The 24,055-nt window shown below is 40.9% G+C and overlaps 1 protein-coding gene across 1 annotated transcript in view; it reads left to right on the plus strand.

Moving 5' to 3' along the window:
- The window catches only part of zfhx3b (zinc finger homeobox 3b), a 326,530-nt gene that overhangs the window by 222,900 nt on the left and 79,575 nt on the right, over positions 1–24,055 (plus strand). Inside the window, exon 3 of the mRNA XM_078400782.1 lies at positions 8,866–8,973. Within this exon, the coding sequence (XP_078256908.1) occupies positions 8,866–8,973 (108 nt within the window). The remainder of the gene's footprint in view (positions 1–8,865; positions 8,974–24,055) is intronic.

Raw genomic sequence — 24,055 nt, forward strand, 5'->3', positions numbered from 1 at the left:
ACGAGCACTCTTCTTTGTACAAAATACATCGCCAAGGTGATGACAACTCACTGCATGGCCATCACACCAAACATTTTGTATCATTTTACATTGAAGTGAATTTCACTATTGGGATTGTTAAACGCAATCCAACCACTTTTTGTGGTTCTTATATGTACTGGGTGTGCGCAAAATCATGTCCAATTTGATTGTTGATTGGGGATAATTTGATGGATCTTCATGCTCGGTTCTTAATTTGGGAGTAGAGAGGGGTGGTTGGAAGGGTGGAGCTAGTGAAGGCTTGAGGGGAGATATGTGTTAACAGTCCAGCAGTTGACAAATTCATTCAGGACTGTTAAAACACTTAAGTACTGAAATTAAAGGTTAAAGGTATGATTGATCGAGTGGCAGTAACAGACACCATTTTTCTTTTATCGTCAATAGCGCCAAAATCGTAAAATCATACGGAATGCATTTGTGGTTCTTAGCGCTAGCAAGCAGAGGAACACGTCTCACATTTTGAGAGATAGTTATTAATATATGGGTAGGATTGTCACTGGGATCCTTCATTTTGTCGAGTCGAGTCTGCCTTCACTTTGGCAAGACTTTGCGCACAGCCATCACATATTGTTTAATTAATACTCCAGTGTTCTTAATCTTAACCTTCCAGTAACACATTCTCAAGCGCAAATCTCAATGCCCAACATCATTGAATAATCAATACAGTGAAATAGTGAATATGTTAAAGCAGACTGGAGGAGTGAAAAACAACAAATGTGGCCAGTACACTGTCTTCCCTAGAGTGGCACTATATGACTGGATTGAGCTGTATAATCAACCTCTGGGCAATGCATTATGACCAGGATTGTACAGTTAGTGAAGATCCAATGAGAAAAATGGATCGAAGATAGACACAAAATGCTGGAGTAACTCAGCGGGACAGGCAGCATCTCTGGAGAGAAGGAAAGGGTGACGTTTCGGGTCGAGACCCTTCTTCAGACCAGTTAAGGAGAAGGGAAACAAGAAATATAGACGATGACGTAGAGAGATAAAGAACAATAAATGAAAGATGTGCAAAAAAGTAACGACGATAAAGGAAACAGGCCATTGTTAGCCGTTTGTCGGGTGAAAACAAGAACCTGGTGCGACTGGGGTGGGGGAACGATAGAGAGAGAGAGAGAGGGAATGCTGGGGTTACTTGAAGTTAGAGAAATCAATATTCACATCACTCGCTGCCCAAGCAAAATATGAGATGTTGTTCCTCCAGTATAGAAGTTGGGATGTAATGTTGAAATTGTACAGGGCATTGGTGAGGCCGAATCTGGAGTATGGTGTGCAGTTCTGGTCGCCAAATTATAGGAAGGATGTCGACAAAATGGAGAGGGTACAGAGGAGATTTACTAGAATGTTGCCTGGGTTTCAGCACTTAGGCTACAGAGAGAGGTTGAACAGGTTGGGTCTTTATTCTTTGGAGCGTAGAAGGTTGAGGGGGGACTTGATAGAGGTTTTTAAAATTTTGAGAGGGACGGACAGAGTTGACGTGGGTAGGCTTTTCCCTTTGAGAGTGGGGAAGATTCCAACAAGGGGACATAGCTTCAGAATTGAGGGACAAAGGTTTAGGGGTAACATGAGGGGGAACTTCTTTACTCAGAGGGTTGTGGCTGTATGGAATGGGCTTCCGGTGGAAGTGGTGGAGGCTGGCTCGATTTTATTATTTAAGAGTAAATTGGATAGGTATATGGATAGGAGGGGATTGGAGGGTTATGGTCTGAGTGCAGGTAGATGAGACTAGGTCAGGGAGAATGGTCGGCGTGGACTGGTAGGGCCGGACAGGCCTGTTTCCATGCTGTAGTTGTTATATGTTATATGTTATATAATTTGCGTTTAGCCTCACAGCCAAAATTGATCTGTTTCCGGTGGAAACAGGCCCAAGTACAGACCAGTACCTAAACCTGCACTGAAAACCCAGTCTCTCCCAGGCCACAAGCAGTGTGGCATGTGGAAGGAAGTTATTACTCAGGCCCAACCTGCCATTGAAGTAATGTAACAGGGATTCAATCTCTGCCACATTATGGTTCACTCAAAGCTCTTGAAGTTATGGGAAAAGCTGTAGGGAGAAGGAGGCAAGTGACTGGAAAGTGTTTATAACCTACTGACCAAAGTAGCCCATCCAAACACGCAGCAAAATTGGTGACAATCACCTTTTCCCTTTTTCTTTTCACCCCTGATTTCTAAGTGACTCATTTCAGCAATAAGATGAATCCTTCGACCCTTGATTCACAAAGTGCTCTTTTCACAGTGGTTTCCTTTTCCTCTGAGTTGGATCATTTTCAAGTGACTTAATCAGGCATATGAAGAAATCTCAATGGACATAAACAAGAGCGTAAGTGTGTGTTTCGTGAAGTTTTGGCAAAATACCCTCATGGTAAGAGGCAATTTTAGTTTAAAGATACAGAGCGGAAACAGGCCCTTCTGCCCACCAATGTAGAGGAGGAAATACCTGGGTCCTCATTCACACCAGGATGAAAGAGGATGCACTGCAGATTGTGTGGTGGTGCATAGAAGGGGAACAATGGAGTAATAAAAGCAGGGGCACCATGATTCTTCTTTAAAAGATCCAATAACAGTGTGTAAGACCCCCGCTGCACTTTTCCTGGAAGGCGTTCCGATAGGATTATTATTGAAAGACAATGGGAATGTTCATTTTGAATGGCAATTCTGTGGAGCTGCATCCTACCACCGGGAACAGGTACCAAAATGTGAGGCAGCTGGCTTGCACAGCACATGCCCATAGCCTCCTGGTTTACAAACAACCGAAAGCCTTTGAAGAAAACCCCGTCACTGTGATACTGACTAAAATGGCTAGGGTGCACATTTGCAGCCACATAAATACAATACGCAAAGTTGATAGCTTTTTTTTCATTTAGTACTGTGAGGCAGATATTTCATATCTCTTCCTGCAGGCTATTTTCTACACAATGAGCGTGAAACACTAGCCAAAGGCTGGCATCGCTCAGCTACTTGAAATGTGCTTTGGGCCAAGGACATTAACATTGTCATGAGCTGCAATCAAATCATGTTTAAATACTTGCCAGTGGATTGGAAAATGCAATGGTATAGATATGGCAAGAGAAGGAGTAACAGGACACCTATTTTCCATTATGATGGAGATATCAGCCCACTCTGAATATGTATAACCCAGAAAAAGTATTGATTTTTTATTTGGAATAAAAATCACCAACCTGAAACTGTCAGATCCCTTTGTTAATAGCTCGTCCCCTGTAGATGCAGTCCACCACAAACCAGTTTTAATTGTAATGCACGCACTCAAACAAACAAACACAATCTGTCCGAGAGCATTCACCTTTTTAAATCCCTCTTTCCAAATAAATAAATCGGCAATAGTGGCTCAGAATTTGCCACAACCAGGGCATCTCACAACATAATAGTTTTTTTTTAATCTTTCCCTTCGTTTTGAACATTTGTTAGCAGCAATTGTTGGGAGCACGATGAAGTGTCTGACAGTCGCCGATAATGATGGGGTGAAGCTGACCAGGCAGGCTCCACCATCTTGGTGAGCTAAGGGACCAAACATTTATCTCCTCGACAAGATTGACGGTGCAGTGGTTCCAACTGTTCGGTGCTGGGACTGTTCTCAAGCAAAGTCTCAACCTTGCCTCAAGTTGCTGAATGACTTACATGTTAACATCAACATCTGCAGTAAACTCACCGCTATTTTCCCAGTCTTCTTTATGTGTTTAAACATGGTCTCATTTGTCCACGTAGTGAACACTGAAGCACACCAAGGATGGTGAAACTCTATTTCCATTCACCACAACGAATACCTGACCTGTTGAGTTACTCCAACACTTTGTGTCTTTTACTGAAAACCAGCATCTGCAGTTCCTTGCTTCCACATTTTACTGCAATTCCTGCTCTTCGACCATGTTCAGTTCAGTTTAGTTTATTGCCACATGTGCCGAGGCACAGTGAAAAGCTTATGTTGCGTGCTAACCAGCCAGCGGAAAGATAATACATGATTACAATTGAGCCATTCATGATAAGGGAATAGCGTTTAGTACAAAGTAAATGTCATGACCATGTCATGCCCCACTGCCTCAGTGACCCAGTCTCGAACTTGATCTTGGATGCTGTGTGTGTGTGTGTGTGTGTGTGTGTGTGTGTGGAGTTTGCACATAGCTCCCCCCCTCCCAACACAGTGCTCAGGTTTCCTCCCATATTCCAATGGATGAAAACAAAACTACATGGGAATGCATTGACATAGACTGAATGGGCCAAATGGCCTTCCCCTCATGAGAAAATGTGGAATATATATTACCACTCACAGAGAGGAAATGTTTTTGGAGCATTTGTCTTGTTTTTGCTTTTGCCTTCTGCTTTAATATATTTAGTGAAGAATACTGGAGCATTAACTGAACAGCATGTAATCCCCATGTGGACACATTTGCCCATGCTCCTTTAGGGTACTGATTTTGCAGTAGGGAGACTTGCATTCCATTCACCTGGGCTGGATTTGAACATGGTTGCAGGGATGAAAAGTTGATGTCTCACCCACTCCAATGTCAAGAAGTCTTTTGAACCGACTGTTCAAAAATAACACCATCTATTCCATTGCTTTCATGTGGTCAAGGTGCAATTAAACCGCGAGCTTGGCGTTAACACAGGGTGGATTTGTGTACACCTCAGTGCAGAGGTGTCCATGGTGTATACTAAGCTCAGAGACACGGAACACTCACTTGCAAACTCATTTGCTGTTTTGAGTTTGCAAGTTGTGCTTGTTCTACAACTATTTGCTTTTAAACTGCAGCTTTTCAACACAACTTCACTTGCCTTTCATTATTCTTTTATAAAGTCACTGATGTACTGTGTGAGTAGTTATCAGGCAGTATTTATTTTATCTTTTCAAAGTGATTAATATTGTAGATGATCATAATGAACGGCAGTGCTGGCTCGAAGGGCCAAATGGCCTCCTCCTGCACCTATTTTCTATGTTTCTTATGTTTGTATTTTCTTGTTACCCTGGACTCCAGCCGAGATAGTAAGTAACTGAGCTGGTCGACAGCCAATTTGATGTTGGACATTTCCCAATACAGACCAGATCAATGACACTTGTGCGGCAATGTACTGCTGTGACTGTGACACTACATACCCTCCTTCTTCGCACACTTGTGCGGCATCTTCCTCGTATGATTCAGTTGAACTTTGGGAAATGGGGAGCATGTTCTCTGAATCCCACCACGCACTGGTGTTTGTTTAAAGAGCACCCCAAAATGCTTCCCCCACCCCCCCCCTCCCTCTGCCCCCCTACACCCCTGCAAGTGCTGGGGTGCATCTCTTGTACAAAGCCATTTCTCCGGTGATGAAGGATTTCAGTTATAATGAAAACCACAGCACTTGGGATGGCTACCTATGAACAGAAAGAACAGAGATGCATAAAATCTTGACTGCTTTAAAAGGGTGGATGTAAGCTATTCCCATCAGTGGAGGAGGTCAAAGACACATTGACATTGATTGTCAAAGATCCAGGGGTGATGCAAGGAAAAAGTTATTTGCACAGCCCCTGTGGTGGATGCAGATTCAGTTGCAGCTTTCAAAGGGGATGTGATAAATATTTGAAGGTGATCAAAGTTGGGAAAACGGGGCAATGAAGGTAACAGGTTTGTGCTGATGGACAGAATGTTGAGCCATAATGAATTTGCAGGTTTATGAAATACAGCGTCTATTGCAGAATGAAACGCTTATTAATTGTTGCATGAGATTGAAATCAGGTGAGATTTTAACTGCACCATCACTAAAGTCAACCTCAAGTTGGATCCTGACGCCATGGCAGAACTGTGACCCCAATATTGGGGTTTTAAGTCTTTGAGGCCCAGCGCGTTTCAAGGTGACTTGTTCTATCTCGGGCCCAAATTCATAATTCAGTTTAATCGGGTGTGATTCCCAGATCAAAAGAAACTTTAAATGTAATCACACGTAGTTCTATTGATCTATCCCTTTTAACCCATTGAGATTCTCAGAAGAGCAGCTGTGAATCCATGTAATGTCCTCGTACCTGCATTTAATTTACAGAGAATGTCTTGTGTAAACCGTTCTTGTATCTGTGCCGTAACTCCCTGCTCACTTGCCCCAGTAATATATTTCTTCGTAAAGGACACTACCCACTCCCCCCCCATGCCTGACCCCCCTCATGTGATGTACTTCTCAGACCGCAGAGCCAGAACTACACCCCTACTTCTCCCATTTGTGTAATGTAATGCCTGCTTGTCTCTGGCTGGCAGTGCTCTGCAGACCTGATGGTATATGTACATAAAACTGATGGAAGAGGCAATCAAAAGCTGCACTGTGAAATACCTGCAGAGAGAGAGAGACAGAGAGAGAGAGAGAGAGAGAGAGAGAGAGAGAGAGAGAGAGAGAGAGAGAGAGAGAGAGAGAGAGAGGGAGAGGGAGGGGGAGGGGGAGAGGGAGAGGGAGGGAGGGAGGGAGGGAGGGAGGGAGAGAGAGAGAGAGAGAGAGAGAGAGAGAGAGAGAGAGAGAGAGAGAGAGAGAGAGAGAGAGAGAGAGAGAGAGAGAGAGAGAGTGCGTGTGTGTGAGAGAGAGAGTGCGTGTGTGTGAGAGAGCGCGATGCCAAATAGTTTTAATTGGGACAATTTTAGGCCATCCAGTCACCGTATGCCTCCTCTGACAAAACAATCTGATCATGTTTACACAGGTTACATTATCTCTGATGAGGTTGTTGCAGCTGCTGTTAAGTTCTTCAAAAGTTATGCCAAGGAACCTCAAGAATACTTACTTTCTTTTCTCACCGAACAGCTGGGGAACTTAATGAGCAAAAATCTCAATCAGCTAACCTGACCTGACCTGACCTGACCTGACTTTGCATATTGTCCTTAATAAGGACTTACATTAAAGCATTGACGAAACTGTTCATTCTTTGGGAAGTGGAGGATTGTCATTGTTCTGGTACCTCCAGTCACTGCTGTTTGTGATTAAGTTGATGTGTAAAGTTTTGCTGTTTGCTGGATTCAGCCCCTTCACAGCATTGACACAAAGTGCTCATTCACATTTAGATTAGTCTAACAGCTCCAGAGGTCAGTCTAAGGTCAGACTTAGTAATGATGTAAGGAGAGGCATGTCTGGGATTCTTATTTTGAACTGAAACATGTACCAGGAACTGTTGAGAAAGATGCACCAGCAAGTAAAAGAGTCCAGACCCGTGGGTACAATCTTTTCTGCTTGATACCTCAACAGACTGGTTGTTTTGTTTAGAGTAACCTTCCTGCTCTTTATGGTCCTATTTACTAGGCCCAGGGCAACAGATCACAGTTTTTTGAGTTATTGCGGGTTTTGTATTAAAGAGGAAGGTTACTCGGATGGTAGATTACATACACCCAGAACGCACAATCTTTGCAAGGGGTTGTAGATGTGTTACAGCAGTAGGGAGAAGTGCAGAGATGGAGAGGTGCACAAGATCAAAAAAAAAACCCTGGACTATGCATGAAAGAATCACAGCATGGAAGCCAACGCTCATTGTCTCGGAGCGCACTCCAGCCAGCAGTGCATGTCGTTTCTCATTTTACTACAATAAAAAGGCGCAAGGATTGGCACTTCAATAACCACAAAGCAATTTCTTTTTTTTCATATTTAAAAAAAATCCGTTCTTTAAAAAAAATATAGAAGATTACCCTTCCTTCGAAGATTGCAATTAAGAGCCAGTTAATATCCACAAGTGGGGAAACGCCTTTTTTAATGAACGGTTCATGACTTGGTTTTTTTTTTCCTCGCAAAGAGATCTTAGTTATTCTTGTCACAGTGTAATGAAACTGAACTGACTGACGGCAACTCAGGCCTCCAGGAATAATATCCCATTTTGTGGCTGAAGCTGAGATATTTTACAGGCATGAGCGAAAGATGAAATGCGGATGCCAACCGACCTTTGCCCTTCCTGAGTTACTTCATACAGTATTAGCTTTTGATGGTATTGGTATGTGAGGTACCTTAGCTTTCGCTGCAAACCTGATTTATTTTTTTGTATCCTTTGATCTTTATTTTTTCGTAGAAAAGGTCCCGGGTTTTTTAAAAAATCGCAATTTTTTTCTTTTTTTAAACTGCCACAAAGTACATTACATCATTAAAAGTCTTATTAAAAATCAATGCAGCACAGCAGGATAAGAGGTGGTAAAATATCTTTTCATATGATGGATTCCATCAGGAGGCAGATATCAAAGTCGCCACAGGGACTGCCTCTTGGAATCCTACACTTGAACCGAGATTTTAATATGATTAATTGATGTGGTCCAAAATGGTGCATGCAGAAAGCATTATAAGATTCTCTTTTTAAATCAGTTTGTTTTTATTGTATCATGCCTGGTATCCAGACACCATGGTGAGGTATATTATTACCATGTGCACAGGTTAGTGGGGGTGGAGGGGGTTGGCTCGGGAACAGGTTGACTCTCAACGTCTGCTTGCTTAGACTGACACCTATAGGTCAAACCTGGAAACGAGCAGACTACCAAACAATTGTGTCCCGATGAACAAATTGAAAAATCTTGTCGTATTCGGCATTGCTTGGGCATATTTTAAATCATGCCCTTCTGAACATAGGTTATCTTTCTAAAGTAGTCTTAAATGTAGTCTTTCTAAAGTAGTCTTATCCCAACATTAAATACTAAATGAAAACGATGCATCGTGAAGTTAACTATTTTGGATACGAGCCAGTTACGTTCTCCCTTGCAATCCTCCCAGCGATGTTTTGAGTCCATAAGTTCAATTGGAAAATGTTCGACATCAAATATTGCGATTGTCTCACTCATTGTTCCTGTCAGAAGCACATTCTTCATTATACCTTTTTTCCTCCTTCCTCAGAAGAAACCAACGAAGATGTGGAAGGGCTTAATGAGCCCATGCAGGAAGCAGAAGATTCTACCAAAGACAAAGACAGTGGAAGCGAGAAGGAACCCAGCAAAGAAACAGGTAGAGCAATACGTACATATATGTTTCCCAACCACCTCTCAGAAGAGATTGTAGAAGGCATTTCACAAGGATTAGCTACACAATTCCAAATGATATCAATATATTTTAACAGCCAATTCAATGACAGCCAATTTTTGTTGCTTATTTTGCATTCTCTATAAGTAATACTTCAAAGCAAAGCTGAAAGTGGTTAAACAAAAGGTAAGATCATCGGCCCACCAAAATGATGAACATTTGCTTTGCACAGACTTAGTTTGATCCAATGTTTCAGCGGGGATTCTAAACGTATGCCTGATAAGTTGAGATATAAACTGTCTTAAGTTCATGTGCACTTGAATGAAATAATATAGGTCTACACTTGAGAAGTTGAAATAACCAGGGTGCACAATGCAATCTGTTATTTAGTTCTTTGTACGATGTAGAATGAGTTATGATTTGCAGATCTAACTTATGTGATTTGGTCTGGGAAGTCATGGACATGCAAACTGCAGTCCTGTTAGAACTGTACCTTGACTGTGACAATTATTTCAGGCTATTATTCGTAATGAAGTATTGGGAGCAAAGATATTTGAATCCCCTAAGAATGTCCTTATTCTCCCGGCAAGTAAAATTGGACTTAGGAACACAATTGAATGCCAAAGTGTCCAGTGATAAAGGCAAACGGATTTGTATGGTATAACTGTTTACAACCTGATGCATCATTCTGCTTTGTGAGACAAGATGGTGACCAAGAGAGATTTTTGGTTACTTATATCATAATCATCACAGACACAATGATGTCAGAATTTTTTTATTGCATTCTTTAAAATGATCGTCTGTTTATAAAACATTTAAAGTTATTGTTTGAAATGTAAACGGAGAATTTGAAGTTTTTAACAAGTCTCTTAATTGCACTGGGTCAATGCGATTTAAAATAGGATTCGTGAAACAAAATCTGTGCTCAAAATGAATGGCAACAAATCAAAAGAACATTCTGGAAGGAATTTGGGATTTCGCATAAATGCACCTTGCGCTAATATTGACAACCAATTTATAAAATAATTTATTTGAAATTGGTCTAAAGTATGAGCCTGGTATTCCCAGTAATATAGCTGTCTACTTCAACGCCTCGCTTCCATTAAATTTCCACTTGTGCCTGGCCTCATTTTGCTAAACAAAAATTTATTCTTTGATAAAACAATTTCCATAATAACTAGTTTTTCATACAAAATGCTTTGTGATTGTACAGTAATTCTTTTATGTGAAAATTGCGTTACTGGACCATAAAATGAATATTAAAATGACGCATTACTTTAATGAAATTATTTATGAAGTTTTAGGGCATTTGAAGATTAGTTAAAATTATAAAACTGAAAGTTAACAAAATTAATCATTATGATCTTTTTATATGTGAATTTTTTATTTCAAAAAATGAGCCACAAAAGAGCTACATTTTGGTATCTTTCATCAGTTCAAGTTGAATATCACATAGATTGCTGTATTCTATTCAATTTGTTGCCCACTTACAATTTTTAACCCTTTGAGTGCAAAAGTTCCCCATTTACCACACATTTGAATGGTACTCATGAATAATCTGTGTTCTCTAAAACCATATAATAACAGATTCTTGGTATGATACCACTCCACATACCATAAATTATCATTTAAGACACTCCATTTTTAATTTTTGTGAAAAATCTATAAACAGTGCCAATTTACACTTAAATTGGGTGAGGAGCTTTACTGTGCACGCAAATATGTAGTAGTATAAATCGATATTTCTCCTCTGTTTTTTCCATGGAGAAAGACATGAAGACTAGGGAACTTGTGAGATGTTTTGAGGACAGTCCTAATTACAGTCAAAGAGGTGCTGGACATCCTAAGACATTTGAAGGTTGAAAAATCTCCGTGGCCTGATCAGATATTTCCAAGAACACTCTGGGAAGCTAGAAGAGAAATTGCAGGAGTCATGACTGAGATATATGATCATCATTAGACATAGGTGAGGTGCCAGGAGTCTGGAGGGTGGCTAATACTGTGCCTCTATTTAAGAAAACCTGTGAACTATAGGCTAGTGACCTTAACATTTGTAGTAGGGTAGTTGCCGGAGAAGATTTTGAGGCATTTGGATAGACAGTGGTTAATTCGGGCTCGTCTGCATTGTTTTTGTATGTGGGAGATGGTGTAGGTTGACGAGGACTGGTAGGCTGCTCTAGAAGGCCTGATCGCATGGGATCCAGAGAGAGCGAGCTAAGTGGATACAGACTTGGCATCATGGTAGGAAGCAGAGAGTGGTGGTGTGGTGGACGATTGTTCCTCAGACTGAATGCCTGCAGGTAGCGATGTGCCGTAAGGCTCGGTGCTGGGCCCATTGCTGTATATCATCTATGTTAATGATTGGGATGAGAATGTACATAGGTATGATAGTAAGTTTGCAAATGTCTTTAAAATAGGTGGTATTGTAGAGGACGAAGGTCAAGAATCATAATCAAGAATTATGAGTGTGATCTTGATCAGCTGGCCAAATGGGCTGAGGAATGGATAATGGAGTTTAATGCAGATAGGTGTGAGGTCCTGGAGTTATAGTCATAGAGTGATACAGTGTGGAAACAGGCCCTTTGGCCCAACTTGCCCACACCGGCCAATATGTCACAGCTACACTAGTCACACCTGCCTGCGCTTGGTCCATATTCCTCCAAACCTGTCCTAACCATGTACCTGTCTAACTGTATCATAAACGTTGGGATAGTCCCAGCCTCAACTACCTCCTCTGGCAGCTTGTTCCATCCACCCACCACCCTTTGTGTGATAAAGTTACCCCTCAGATTCCTATTAAATCTTTTCCCCTTCACCTTAAACCTATGTGGGCGGTACGGTAGCGCAGCGGTAGAGTTGCTGCTTTACAGCGAATGCAGCGCCGGAGACTCAGGTTCGATCCTGACTACGGGTGCTGCACTGTAAGGAGTTTGTACATTCTCCCCGTGACCTGCGTGGGTTTTCTCCGAGATCTTCGGTTTCCTCCCACACTCCAAAGACGTACAGGTATGTAGGTTAATTGGCTGGGTAAATGTAAAAATTGTCCCTAGTGGGTGTAGGATAGTGTTAATGTGCGGGGATCGCTGGGCGGCACGGACTTGGAGGGCCGAAAAGGCCTGTTTCCGGCTGTATATATATGATATGATATGATATGTCCTCTGGTCCTCGATTCCCCTACTCTGGGCAAGAGACGCTGTGCATCTACCCAATCTATTCCTCTTATGATTCTATACACCTCTATAAGGCCATCCCTCATCTTCCTGCGCTCCAAGGAATAGAGACCCAGCCCACTCAACCTCTCCCAGCAAGGGATTCACGAAATAGAAGGCAGAGGTTTAAGGTGAGTGAGGAAAGATTTAATAGAAATCTGAGGGGCAACTTTTTCACACTGAGGGCAGTGGGTACATGGAATGAGCTGCCAGAGAAAGTAGTTGAGGCACGTGCAGCAACAATATTTAAAAGACATTTGGATAAGTACCTGGATAGGGAAGGTTTAGAGGGATATGCATCAAACCTTTGGTACCAGCGGAGATATGGCACCTTGGCAAGCAGGGATGAGTTGGATCGAAGGGTTATATGACTGTGTTTTCATGTTGTGCGACTCTTTAACTCGATATCAGCCGTAACATGCAACAAGGAAATAACAAAACAAAAATCCCACAGGTTTACTTTATGGTCTGTAAGTCACTGCATTTTGCTACTCTCCTGGTAAAGGCTTGGTACGAAAGCTTTCATTATGTTAGGTGTAGCAATGCCTGTGGCAGTCCATGTGGGAGAATGCACAATGCACATACCACTGCAACAATCTCTGTGATTCCACCACCTGAAACCAGTGATGCACACTTTTGTAGCCGATAAATTATCATTTTACCTGACCACTTTTCCCCACCATCTCAGATATTTATACTTTGCAGTCAAGAAGTCACTTGCCCGATCCCTTCATATGGTAAAGTCAAGGTTTTCATTTTTACGAGACCAGCCACCCGGTAGAATTAGTAGGAGCCCAAAGTTTCTTCACAGAAGCTTTCAAACTGCAAGATGTGCAATCAAACAAAATTCTCTTAAATCCTCCCCATGTTGACATGTGACTTCACTAGCATTTGACAGAGCAGAAAAAATGGGGACACAGGAAGGGGGACAATGCCAGTGAGTTAAGATTTACTCAGCATCGGAGATCAGAACTGCTCTATTAGTACTCAGGGAACTACAGTCTAACTTCTGAAACCAGTCGCAGAAACATTACATAGAATATTATGAGCCTTGAATAAAATAGAATTCAGGCACAAGTCGTGTATAATGTTTTGCTTTGCAACTTAACATAATTATGAATCTGAAAAAGTCTCACTGAGATTTAACACCTGAACATAGGTTTACAGCTTTATTTTTGCATAGCAAGTGGCTGGTCTATAAAACACCAAACAGCTCATCTACTGCTGCATTTACAGAGTTGCTGCTCTGGCTTCAGGCCAAGACGACAGATTTATTTTCTCTGATCCAGCACCGGTAAATTTGAACTTAGATTTTTGGAAGTTAGCTGGCTGACTTATTCCTTAATAATACCTTACACAGTTTTGAAAAAGAGAATTTACCAGTTTAGAGCTTAACCTCTGCTTCAGACACTCCCATTATCAATCAAAGAACCTGCCAATAGACAATAGACAATAGACAATAGGTGCAGGAGTAGGCCATTCGGCCCTTCGAGCCAGCACCGCCATTCAATGTGATCATGGCTGATCATTCTCAATCAGTACCCGTTCCTGCTTTCTCCCCATACCCCCTGACTCCGCTATCCTTAAGAGCTCTATCTAGCTCTCTCTTGAATGTATTCAGAGAATTGGCCTCCACTGCCCTCTGAGGCAGAGAATTCCACAGATTCACAACTCTCTGACTAAAAAAGTTTTTCCTCATCTCTGTTCTAAATGGCCTACCCCTTATTCTTAAACTGTGGCCCCTGGTTCTGGACTCCCCCAACATTGGGAACATGTTTCCTGCCTCTAACATGTCCAACCCCTTAATAATCTTATACGTTTCGATAAGATCCCCTCTCATCCTTTTAAATTCCAGTGTATACAAACCTAGTCGCTCCAGTCTTTCAACATATGACAGTCCCGCCATTCCGGGAATTAACCTAGTAAACCTGCGCTGCACGCCCTCAATAGCAAGAATATCCTTCCTCAAATTTGGAGACCAAAACTGCACACAGTACTCCAGGTGCGGTCTCACTAGGGCCCTGTACAACTGCAGAAGGACCTCTTTGCTCCTATACTCAACTCCTCTTGTTATGAAGGCCAACATTCCATTGGCTTTCTTCACTGCCTGCTGTACCTGCATGCTTCCTTTCAGTGACTGATGCACTAAGACACCCAGATCACGTTGTACGTCCCCTTTTCCTAACTTGACACCATTCAGATAATAATCTGCCTTCCTATTCTTACCACCAAAGTGGATAACCTCATACTTATCTACATTAAACTGCATATGCCATGCATCTGCCCACTCACACAACCTGTCCAAGTCACCCTGCAACCTCATAGCATCTTCCTCACAGTTCACACTGCCACCTAGCTTTGTATCATCGGCAAATTTGCTAATGGTACTTTTAATCCCTTCATCCAAGTCATCATTTAAATTAATGTAAGGAGCAATGATTTTATATATAATATTAAGGTATGCATTGATGTAAATATCAATATTCCCACTGGCTGGAAGTAATTACCAAATCTCACTGTTGTCCTTATCTATTTGACATGAAGGATGGAAAGAGAAGGTCCATGGATTTTTCCTTGCAGAGAAGTGATATAAAACCAAATACTGTCGACTTCTACCTTGTCGAAAATTGGTTAGAAAACATAAATAGGCTCTATTGTATTTGTAAAACAAAATAAGTCTGATCAATTTGAGGAAGGACATCCTTGTAAATGAGGCAGTGCAGCGTAGGTTCACGAGATTGATCACTGGGATGGCGGGACCGTCATATAAGGAAAGATTGAAAAGACTAGGCTTGTGTTCACTGGAGTTTAGAAGGATGAGAGGGGATCTTATAGAGACATATAAAATTATAAAAGGACTGGACAAGCTGGATACAGGGAAAATGTTCCCAGTATTGGGGGAGTCCAGAACCAGGGCACATAGTCTTAGAATAAAGCGGAGGCCATATAAAACTGAGGTGAGAAGGAACCTTTTCACCCAGAGAGTTGTGAATTTGTGGAATTCTCTGCCACAAAGGGCAATGGAGGCTAAATCACTGGATGAATTTAAGAGAGAGTTAGATAGAGCTCTAGGGGCTAGTGGAATCAAGGGATATGGGGAAAGGGTGGGCACAGGTTACTTATTGTGGATGATCAGGCATGATCACAATGAATGGCGGTGCTGGTTCGAAGGGCTGAATGGCCTCCTCCTGCACCTATTTTCTATGTTTCTAAATATTTCACTTATTACAAATGTAAGGAACATGGAGCATGCCATTTTGAGGCATTAGATTATTCGTTTCATACTATAAATGTGATTCTTCATATCTAATGTGTGAAAACAGAGCGGCCATCAATAACGTGTGATTGCTTTTGTGTTAGAATGTGTGTAAATGAAGACATTGTACATTCCTGGTCAAGGATTAGGGTGGAATTCACCAATAGAGCCTCAGAGCACAGGACAGAAACAGTCCCTTCAGCCCACCTTGTCCATGTGGACCACGGTTCTCCGATTCCTATTTGTCTGCATTTGGCCCATGGCCCTCCAATCCCTTCCTATCCACGTCTCTGCCTCAAATGTCTTTTACTTGACAAATAATCATAAAAGAAGGCAGATATTTCATTTTCACATTGGAGCATAATAATACAAGAGTTGGAACAGGTAGGCTACAGCGAGCATCACCTTTGAAGGCAGTTTGCTGATATATTTTCTTGGATAACGAATGACAAAATGTAATGCAAGTGTAGGCAAAATAATACGGGCCTTCAGGTTAATATTTAAAATTAGTGTTGGATGGTTGTCATCACAATTAATGTTTCAAAGAAATTGGTACCAAAGGCTGGAAAATATGAATAGACAACATGAAAAAATAAAAGGTAATACTAAAACTAGGAAGTAACATCGTCAAAACCCATTGATTACCTGGCTAATTATAGAGGGTTTCTCAGAGCAAACTGTCTCTGAAAGTGTCTAATCATTGCTGTGCCCTATTCTTCTCCACAAGTTCCTGTACTAAAAATAAAATATTTATGAAACCATGGCCTAAAGGTTGGAGTTGCTCACCTAACGTTGTGCGATTAGTGAAATGGACCGTTTCTGATTTGAGTTGCAGAGAGAGGAAGGGAGCAAGAGCTATTAAAGACAGTATTAATGGACTGCAAGCAAAGAAAAGTTGTCATGGAAGTGTGTTTATGGTGTATAGTGCTGGCAGGCATGATTTCGATAGGCTTTGACATGTTTAACATAAATGTATACAGCAGGGCTCCTGCATTCATGAATAATTCCTTCAGGCCCCATGCCTCCCTAATTACTGAAATTGAAAAAATAGGTCATGCGCATCTTTACTTGAACAGCAGTATTTTTTCCTTCTCTGAGTGCTTGATGTGCAGAATACATCTGTGATACAATGAGCTGGATGGACAAACAGCTGAAAGGACACAGAGAATGTAAGGTGAATAAAAAATGGTGGGAAAAAAAGTTGATTTTCTCTTAATCTTCTCTTAATTTTGTTTAATCTCTGAAGAAGAAAGGAATGGAGGATCCAGTTTTAATTGTCAGGCAAACATAAAAAAGGAAGATATTGCAAGACGATTAATTTCTAATACATCTGCCTGCGAATATTTTGCCTTTTCATTCATTTCCATTGTGAGAGACTCCAGGGTACTGTACGACTGAAATATGACTGTTTCGCATGAAAATATATAAATTACGTTATTTAGTAAATAGAACATAATAGAACGTCAAATATCCGGCTTCCTTATTACGGCTTTAACTACGTTTTGTTCTACAATCCTTAATTATCAGATCTATACATTATCAATAATTTATTTTCAAAGGATCTCTCATCCAAATTGAATTTTTAACTTTGCTCTCAGCTGCTGATGGCACAAAGAATGCACAAGCCAAGACAGTGCCTCAATAGCCAAGAGAATCATTAAATCTTTGCCAATATGCCAGTAAAATGTAAATGCCGGGCAGTTGTTTGCAACGTGATCATGCAGCGCGGTGCAGAAATATAACAGCGATTTTATGTAAACCGTGAGCTGTCTGTTGTGGCGTTTTGATCCCTCGTTCCTCCTTCCTCCTATCTCTCGCTGCACACTTAACATGGGAAGAGCAAAAACAACAAATCTGGGGATTCTTCCAAAATTGTCGTAATAACCATTGATAGACCCCCTTGTCCCGCACGGCCTCTCTCGCAAGTCAGATTTCTCCTTCCACTCTGATGACATTGCCAGCAAGGCCAGCAAATACGAAGAAACCCTCAGTGCGAAAACCAGCTGAGACTGGAATCTGAAATTGGGTCCCTTTGTTAAGAGTCAGGACCCCTTGGGTTGCAGCTACCAAGGCACAAACTCACCTCTTGAAAACATCCCTGCTGTCAGTTTTTTAAAATATAGATTGACAAGTTAACTGTAAAGCTGAGACATTTGGAGTGAGATGTAATGTAGGTATGATTTTTGAATCCTGTTCACTGGTGCCTGTTTAATGACCCACCTAGACTGCAAAATCAGAAGTAACGAGTATTAAAGCTGTCTAATATACCATAGCCTTCACATTCAATTAAATCACTCAAGGGTAATTTTTTTCCACAGAGCCATAAATAAAGATGGAAGATGATTTCCGAAGCAAAAATTAACCTAATTGATGATACCTAAAATCTTTTGAGAGGCAGAGAATCGTGAAGGAAAATGTCATAAGGGTTAGATTGTTTGGGTTTTTAACATCAGTGCCGTACATCAATGATGGTCTGCCATCTTTATAAATGATGTAGAATGCTTGAAGCATGGAAGGATGGAATATTTCCATTCTGGATAAATAATAAACCTCAGACACTTCAGACAATTTAATCCATGAATGCATTATGTCTTAATCAGAAAGTACCTGATTGGCATTTTTTTTTTCTCTGTGAAGCTCTGACTTTGTAGAGCAGAGCCTGAATTCCTAGACCTCTCCCATTCTTTGCCGTCAGGTAGATAATGCCCCACAAACAAAAAATGAAGTCAAAGGAAGCTTTTATTAGACAGATATCTCTTTTATTGGTCAAATCTGGTATTCTGAATCTGTTTTGATGGCAAGAATTTCATCTTCATATTTCACATTATAATGGCACATAAAGATATTCTGACTGATTAATATTCATTTTTGCCATATATTGAAATTGATTTATTTGAACTGCAACCAAAATACCAGTAATCCAATAGGTAACAAATGATTGATGAAATTCTGTCTGAAAATATTACATAAAAAATGCATCATTCTTGATGTAATTTAAAAAACATAGCTTTATATAGAGTAAAATCAAATCAGCCAAAATGCTTATGCTGGATAACTATGCGGCCACGATGGACACATAGATCATGCATGTTAGAAATTACTTTAGACATAAGTTACCACTTAGTCAGTCTTCTAGGGCAGGGCGATGGAGAAAGAAATCCTGTTGATATAAAAGACTTCTTGGCTCAGTAGCCCAGTAATCTGGACCCTATCTACCTCCAAAATATTCACTACAGAAGGAAAATTAGCCCATTTCCAACTTACCCCAAAGTTTAAATACAACCTGTTGACAGATATGCCATCAACATTGATTTTCAGGGTCGTAAAAGAATCTAGAATCTGATCCAATTCACATCTATCACGCGAGTAAAATGCAAGGTTCTTAATAGAAGAGAAACAATGCACGAAGGTTGTGTAATTCTTGCAAACTACTCATGAAGCACAGGAGGGTCTTGATACTTTTAGCCTGCACTTTATTCTGTAAAAGCATATTAGATATGCCCTCAGAATTGCTCCACTCAATGTGCAAGCCTCCATTTAAGCTCAATTCTAACACCTACCATAATGTACCAAAATTCTTGATTTTGCTTGGGCAGCTTACACCCCAGCGATATGAACATTGACTTATCTAACTCCAAGTAACCCTTGCTTTCCCCCTCTCTCCATCCTTCCCCCTTCCCAGTTCTCTGACCAGTCCTACTGTCTCCGACTACAGTTTATCTCTGTTTGCTTTGTCGTTACCTTCTCCCAGCTCACAAAGATCTATTCTACCTTTCCATTGATCTCAATTCCCTTTGTCCTGTTTTCACACCTTACACTTCCGTATCAACGTATCTCCCTCCCCCTTGACATCAGTCTGAAGAAGGGTCTCGACCCGAAACATCCACCATTCCTTCCCTCTAGTGATGGTGCCTGTCCGGCTGAGTTACTCCAGCATTTTGTGTCTATCTTCGGTTTAAACCAGAACCTACACAAAATACTCGATTAATTGATTAAGATACGGCATGGAAACAGGTCACTCGTCTGATCGGGTCCACACCGACCACTGATCACCCATTCGCACCAATTATCCCAATTTTCAATCCACTCCCGATGCACTTGGGGCAATGTACAGAGGCCAATTAACCTACAAACCTGCATATCTTAGGGATGCAGGAGGAAACTGGAGCACCCAAGGTAACCCATGCGGTCATCGGGAGAACATGCAAGCTCCTCACAGATAGCACTTAAGGTCAGGATTGAACCCAGGTCTCTAGCAATGTGAGGCAGCATGTCTACAAGCTGTGCCACTGTGCCTCCCTTCAGTTTTGTCTTGGTACTAATTAAATGTAACTTGAGTAAAATGCACAGGATATGGGTTTTTCATATAAAACTGAATATAAAATTTGGCGCATTTTTATATTTCTTGCATCGGACTGTGCCACACGTTATGAAATATTATTTTAGTGTTCAATTTCACAAAGAACAATTCTTAAACCTTCAATTTCCCTGAGATCTGATGCATTTGCGTTGAATGAATCTCTGAATATTTTGCATTAACTGCATTTATGTCCCACTTTTAAAGAAAATTATTTTGCTTTGTGTACCCTTATTCTGCGATCTGCAACATCACTTTCTTCCCAAACAAATGTGCCAGATTATCCCGGAATGCTTTAATCCATGTTATCACTTCTAAACCATTTGGATAGCAGTATAAAATGTTCACGTAAGGCACAAATTTCTCCTTCAACTTTCAATTTTCCAATATATTGTGAACGAGACTAAGGGAATGTTATATCTGTATACCGCAGTTACTCACACAACTGCATCAAGCAACATCTGATAGCATAACAAGCTTCATTTATAATACTCTGCATAAGCATTTAATCCACAAGAGTAACTAGCAGTACATTTAACGGGTGCAGACGTACACATCATATGATGAAGCAGGTCACCTTAAGCTCTCTGCAAATTCACTTTGAACAGGGGAGACTATGTAAGGCAGTGGTCTTCTTCCACCCTGATCTTCAAACAAAAATGATGTCGAAAATAGCACCGTCAAAAATCATACCCCTTGCTCGACCCACACTGATGCTGTTGAGGTATGAGGTGAGAACCCACACAAGAAAGGCCAACCAAATTTCAGTTTTGTGCTAACCTTTCTGGCACCACACAGCCTGCCTCTCTCTTTTTTTGGGGGGAAAACACAGTTCTTCTCACCATTATTAAAAGTATTTTCAGATGGAAATTGTTGCTGAAGCCAGTAAACAATTGAATTATACCTGGCGTCTCCACGGTGATAACAGCAGTCAGTGATTAAAAGGTTAAAGTGTTGCACAGCAGTGAATTTTTATTATTAATAAGTGAGGGAAAGGCAGGCAAATTTATAGCCGCAAAAGTTTATTAGTTTACGGTATTGTATTATAGGCACACGATGCTGAAAACACGGGACTTACGGAAAACACCATGAATTAATAATTACCTAATTGGCTCTTAGATTTTTTTTCACTGGGAGATGGAAGTTTATGTGATGTCCCTGTCAAAAGTACTTTAGCTGACTGATGTAGATGCAAAAGAGAGAAAAATAACCACCACACTCATGTGGGGTGGTGTCCTGGGTAGGTTTTCTGTGTGGCTTTGGTATAATGTATGGTGTTACAGTAGATTGTTGTATGTGTGGGTAAAATCAGGTCTGCAATGTAATCATTTTTGACGCCTGATCTTTGATTGAGACTGACACTTTAATGTGTGGAGCTGTGCAAGAGGTCAGATGTGGTTAACCTGGCTTTCTAACCTCCCTATACTTGCAAAAGCAATGTCATTTAATCAGCCTAAATTTAACTCTTTACGATCCGAGGACCGGTACGAAGATGGCTTTTTAAAGTGTCAGCTTCAATTCTTGTGGTGCAAGCAATAAAATAAAATATTGAGATCTATTTCAAGCACATCGTGAAGGGAACAATAGCCAATCCTCTGACCCGTGTAGTACTTTAAATAGGAGTACTTGCTTTAGTTTGATTGCTGGAAGATGTTGAAAGAACGTACTAGTGGCTCCTTCCCGCGACTGCATGCTACATTCAGAGCGATGAAGCTTTATCCCTTTGGTGTTTATTACAAAGTAGTTAAACTGAGCAACCAAACTCACGCAGAGGCTCTGAGAAAAAGCCATCTGTTATGGCACTTTTTATGAGTCCACATAACCAGCCAGATGCATGTCTATGCAAAATTAAATAAATTGACCGGCGCATCTCATTCAAAATTAATTTATATTTGGCCAAGCTCTCTGGCATACTTTCTGCTTACTCCTAATTTTCGAAAGTTCTGCTAACTGTTCTTTATTTAGTCGTGAAAGTTAACTGTCGGAAGCACTTATTTGTACTGTCATTGGAAAGCTGTACAGGAGAATAATAGCATTGCAGAGTAAATTAAAGGCGCTGCAGCGCAATTGATAAACCCCCATGTTTAAAAAAAAAAACAATAGGCTGGTTTGATTTACTAGTCTGAAAATTTAAGTTCAGTAAGCCAACAGAAAATAAGGTACGTTTTCTTGGCCTTAAAGGTTTTTCCATTACTGCCATTAACTTCCAGTCTGGCAGCTGCTGAAGATTGTAAACTCTTCCACAACTTCAGGGCTGACCTTGCTGTGTCAGCTGGGAGGATATAGACATCATTTTAAAGTCAGACACATGTGCCCCACTCGGACACACTAAGAAAACAGCACATGTGGAATACTTGGCTAGCAGGTTTGGAAAATTAGTTTAAATCAAGACTTAAAGAAACGTGTCCGTCTGGAGGTGCAAGAGCACCGTTCCGCGGGCATCTTAGCTGAGAACACCATACCGATGCGGCAAATTAAAATCTACCTCAGAAAAAACAGTGCCTCTGAGTTTTTGCTCTCTGGTGAAAGCAGTTTAGAGGAGATGGACAGTTTTACTTGCCGTGGCATTCCTGAAGCACATGTTTCCTTGACACTAAATTTCTGCAGTAACTGTTGTCCCGTTTGACCTGTTTCAGCCACATCTGGTGCTGAGGCCTCTTGCTCTAATTTATTATTTATTCACTCAAATGACAATCACTCAAGGAACTGAGCATAAAATTTAAAAAAAACCAAAAAACGAGTGATTTGAAAGGATGTGAGTGAAAGATTGCATTGTGTTTGTGGATTTTATTCGGTAGGTCTGAAGTAGATCCAGAGTACACAGTAGTATTTGGATGATGACATTTATTTTCCTGAAATTCGGAGGCTTCTGATGTATGACTGTCTCAACACATGTTCAATCTGGGCCCCCTCCATCGCTTGAGATCTCCAGATGTCACACATTATTTTTATTAGGTGCAAATGGATAATTATCGTTAAGCAGAAGCGGATTTTCAGAGAAAGGAGAGATGCCATTTCAGTTGTCTCATTTTTAAAAGAAGGGGCCTGCCATGGCCTTGCCCACCTGTGGGCAGAGGGTAGGATACCCATGTTGCCTGGTGATGGGTCTAGTGGCCCTTTGAGGAGAGAGGCTCTGGAAAAAGTGACGGGCTTGTTCCGTACTGCAAGGATTTATTTTATTTAGTTTAGAATACTCCAACATTTATTGGAGTTCTTTAATATTTTAATAGTGTTAAATAATCTTCAATTAACCATGTTCAAAAATTGCCGTTGTAGGAGGCCGCATCGTTAATTTAATGGATTATTTTGATTCCCCTAAGCTGACAATCGGTATCCTTCTATACGTAGCTTTCCTGACAGGATTACGCAATGTGGAATTGTCAAAAATATAGTTCTCTTGAGTAATCCATTCCTGAGCTCTTGTTTCATCACTTTTACTTCATGTAGTTGAACTGCCCAGCTCTGACTTCGTTCCAATCACAGCACCAGGCCAGATGCCATCGGCTCATCTGCATCCTCCCATAATTATTCACAGGCAATTTGTAACATGCTGGCTGTTTTGCAGCAATGTTACTTTTTAAAATTATATTGAGTCACATCGCGTGCATTTTCTATGACACAATTATTTCCAATGAAACCGCGCCGTCAAATTTTCCTCGTTGCACTCCGTTTGCAATACCCGCTATTGTTGCGCAATACATGTCGTGTGACTCTCCAAAACCTGTGTCGTGCGAGAGATGTGCAGATGATGTTCAAGTCCCTCAGATAATGGGAATGAGGAGAACCAAATGCAATCTCCAGGTGCTGCAGAGTTACAGGCTATGAATAATTGAACCAAGGTGTGTAAATATAATTAGGTCCCCATTTTTAAGTCATAAACTTTGAGTTAAAAAAAAATGTTTTTCCATTATTTCCATGTTTCCATTATTTTGTAATGGAAAATGCCTGTGCAATTGTGTCACGCTGCAATTAATTCTCCCAACCACTGATGGTATTTCTGTGGATGGGGTAATAATTCCACATAGGCAGTTTACATTATAAAGATCAACAAAGGAATACGTATGTTATGCATACCTTTTTATTTGCAAAGAAAGCAATGAGTACAAGTATGATATTGGCAACATGAGTAGTCAGTGTGGGGCCAGAGAGAAGCATGCATGTGATGGTGATCCCATGTGCTCACTGCCATGGTTCTTCTATGTAGTAGTTTGGGTGGGTTTGGGATACGCTGGGACCAGTTGACCT

This window comes from Rhinoraja longicauda, chromosome 6 (genome assembly GCF_053455715.1).
Source record: "Rhinoraja longicauda isolate Sanriku21f chromosome 6, sRhiLon1.1, whole genome shotgun sequence".
Taxonomy (NCBI): Eukaryota; Metazoa; Chordata; class Chondrichthyes; order Rajiformes; family Arhynchobatidae; genus Rhinoraja; species Rhinoraja longicauda.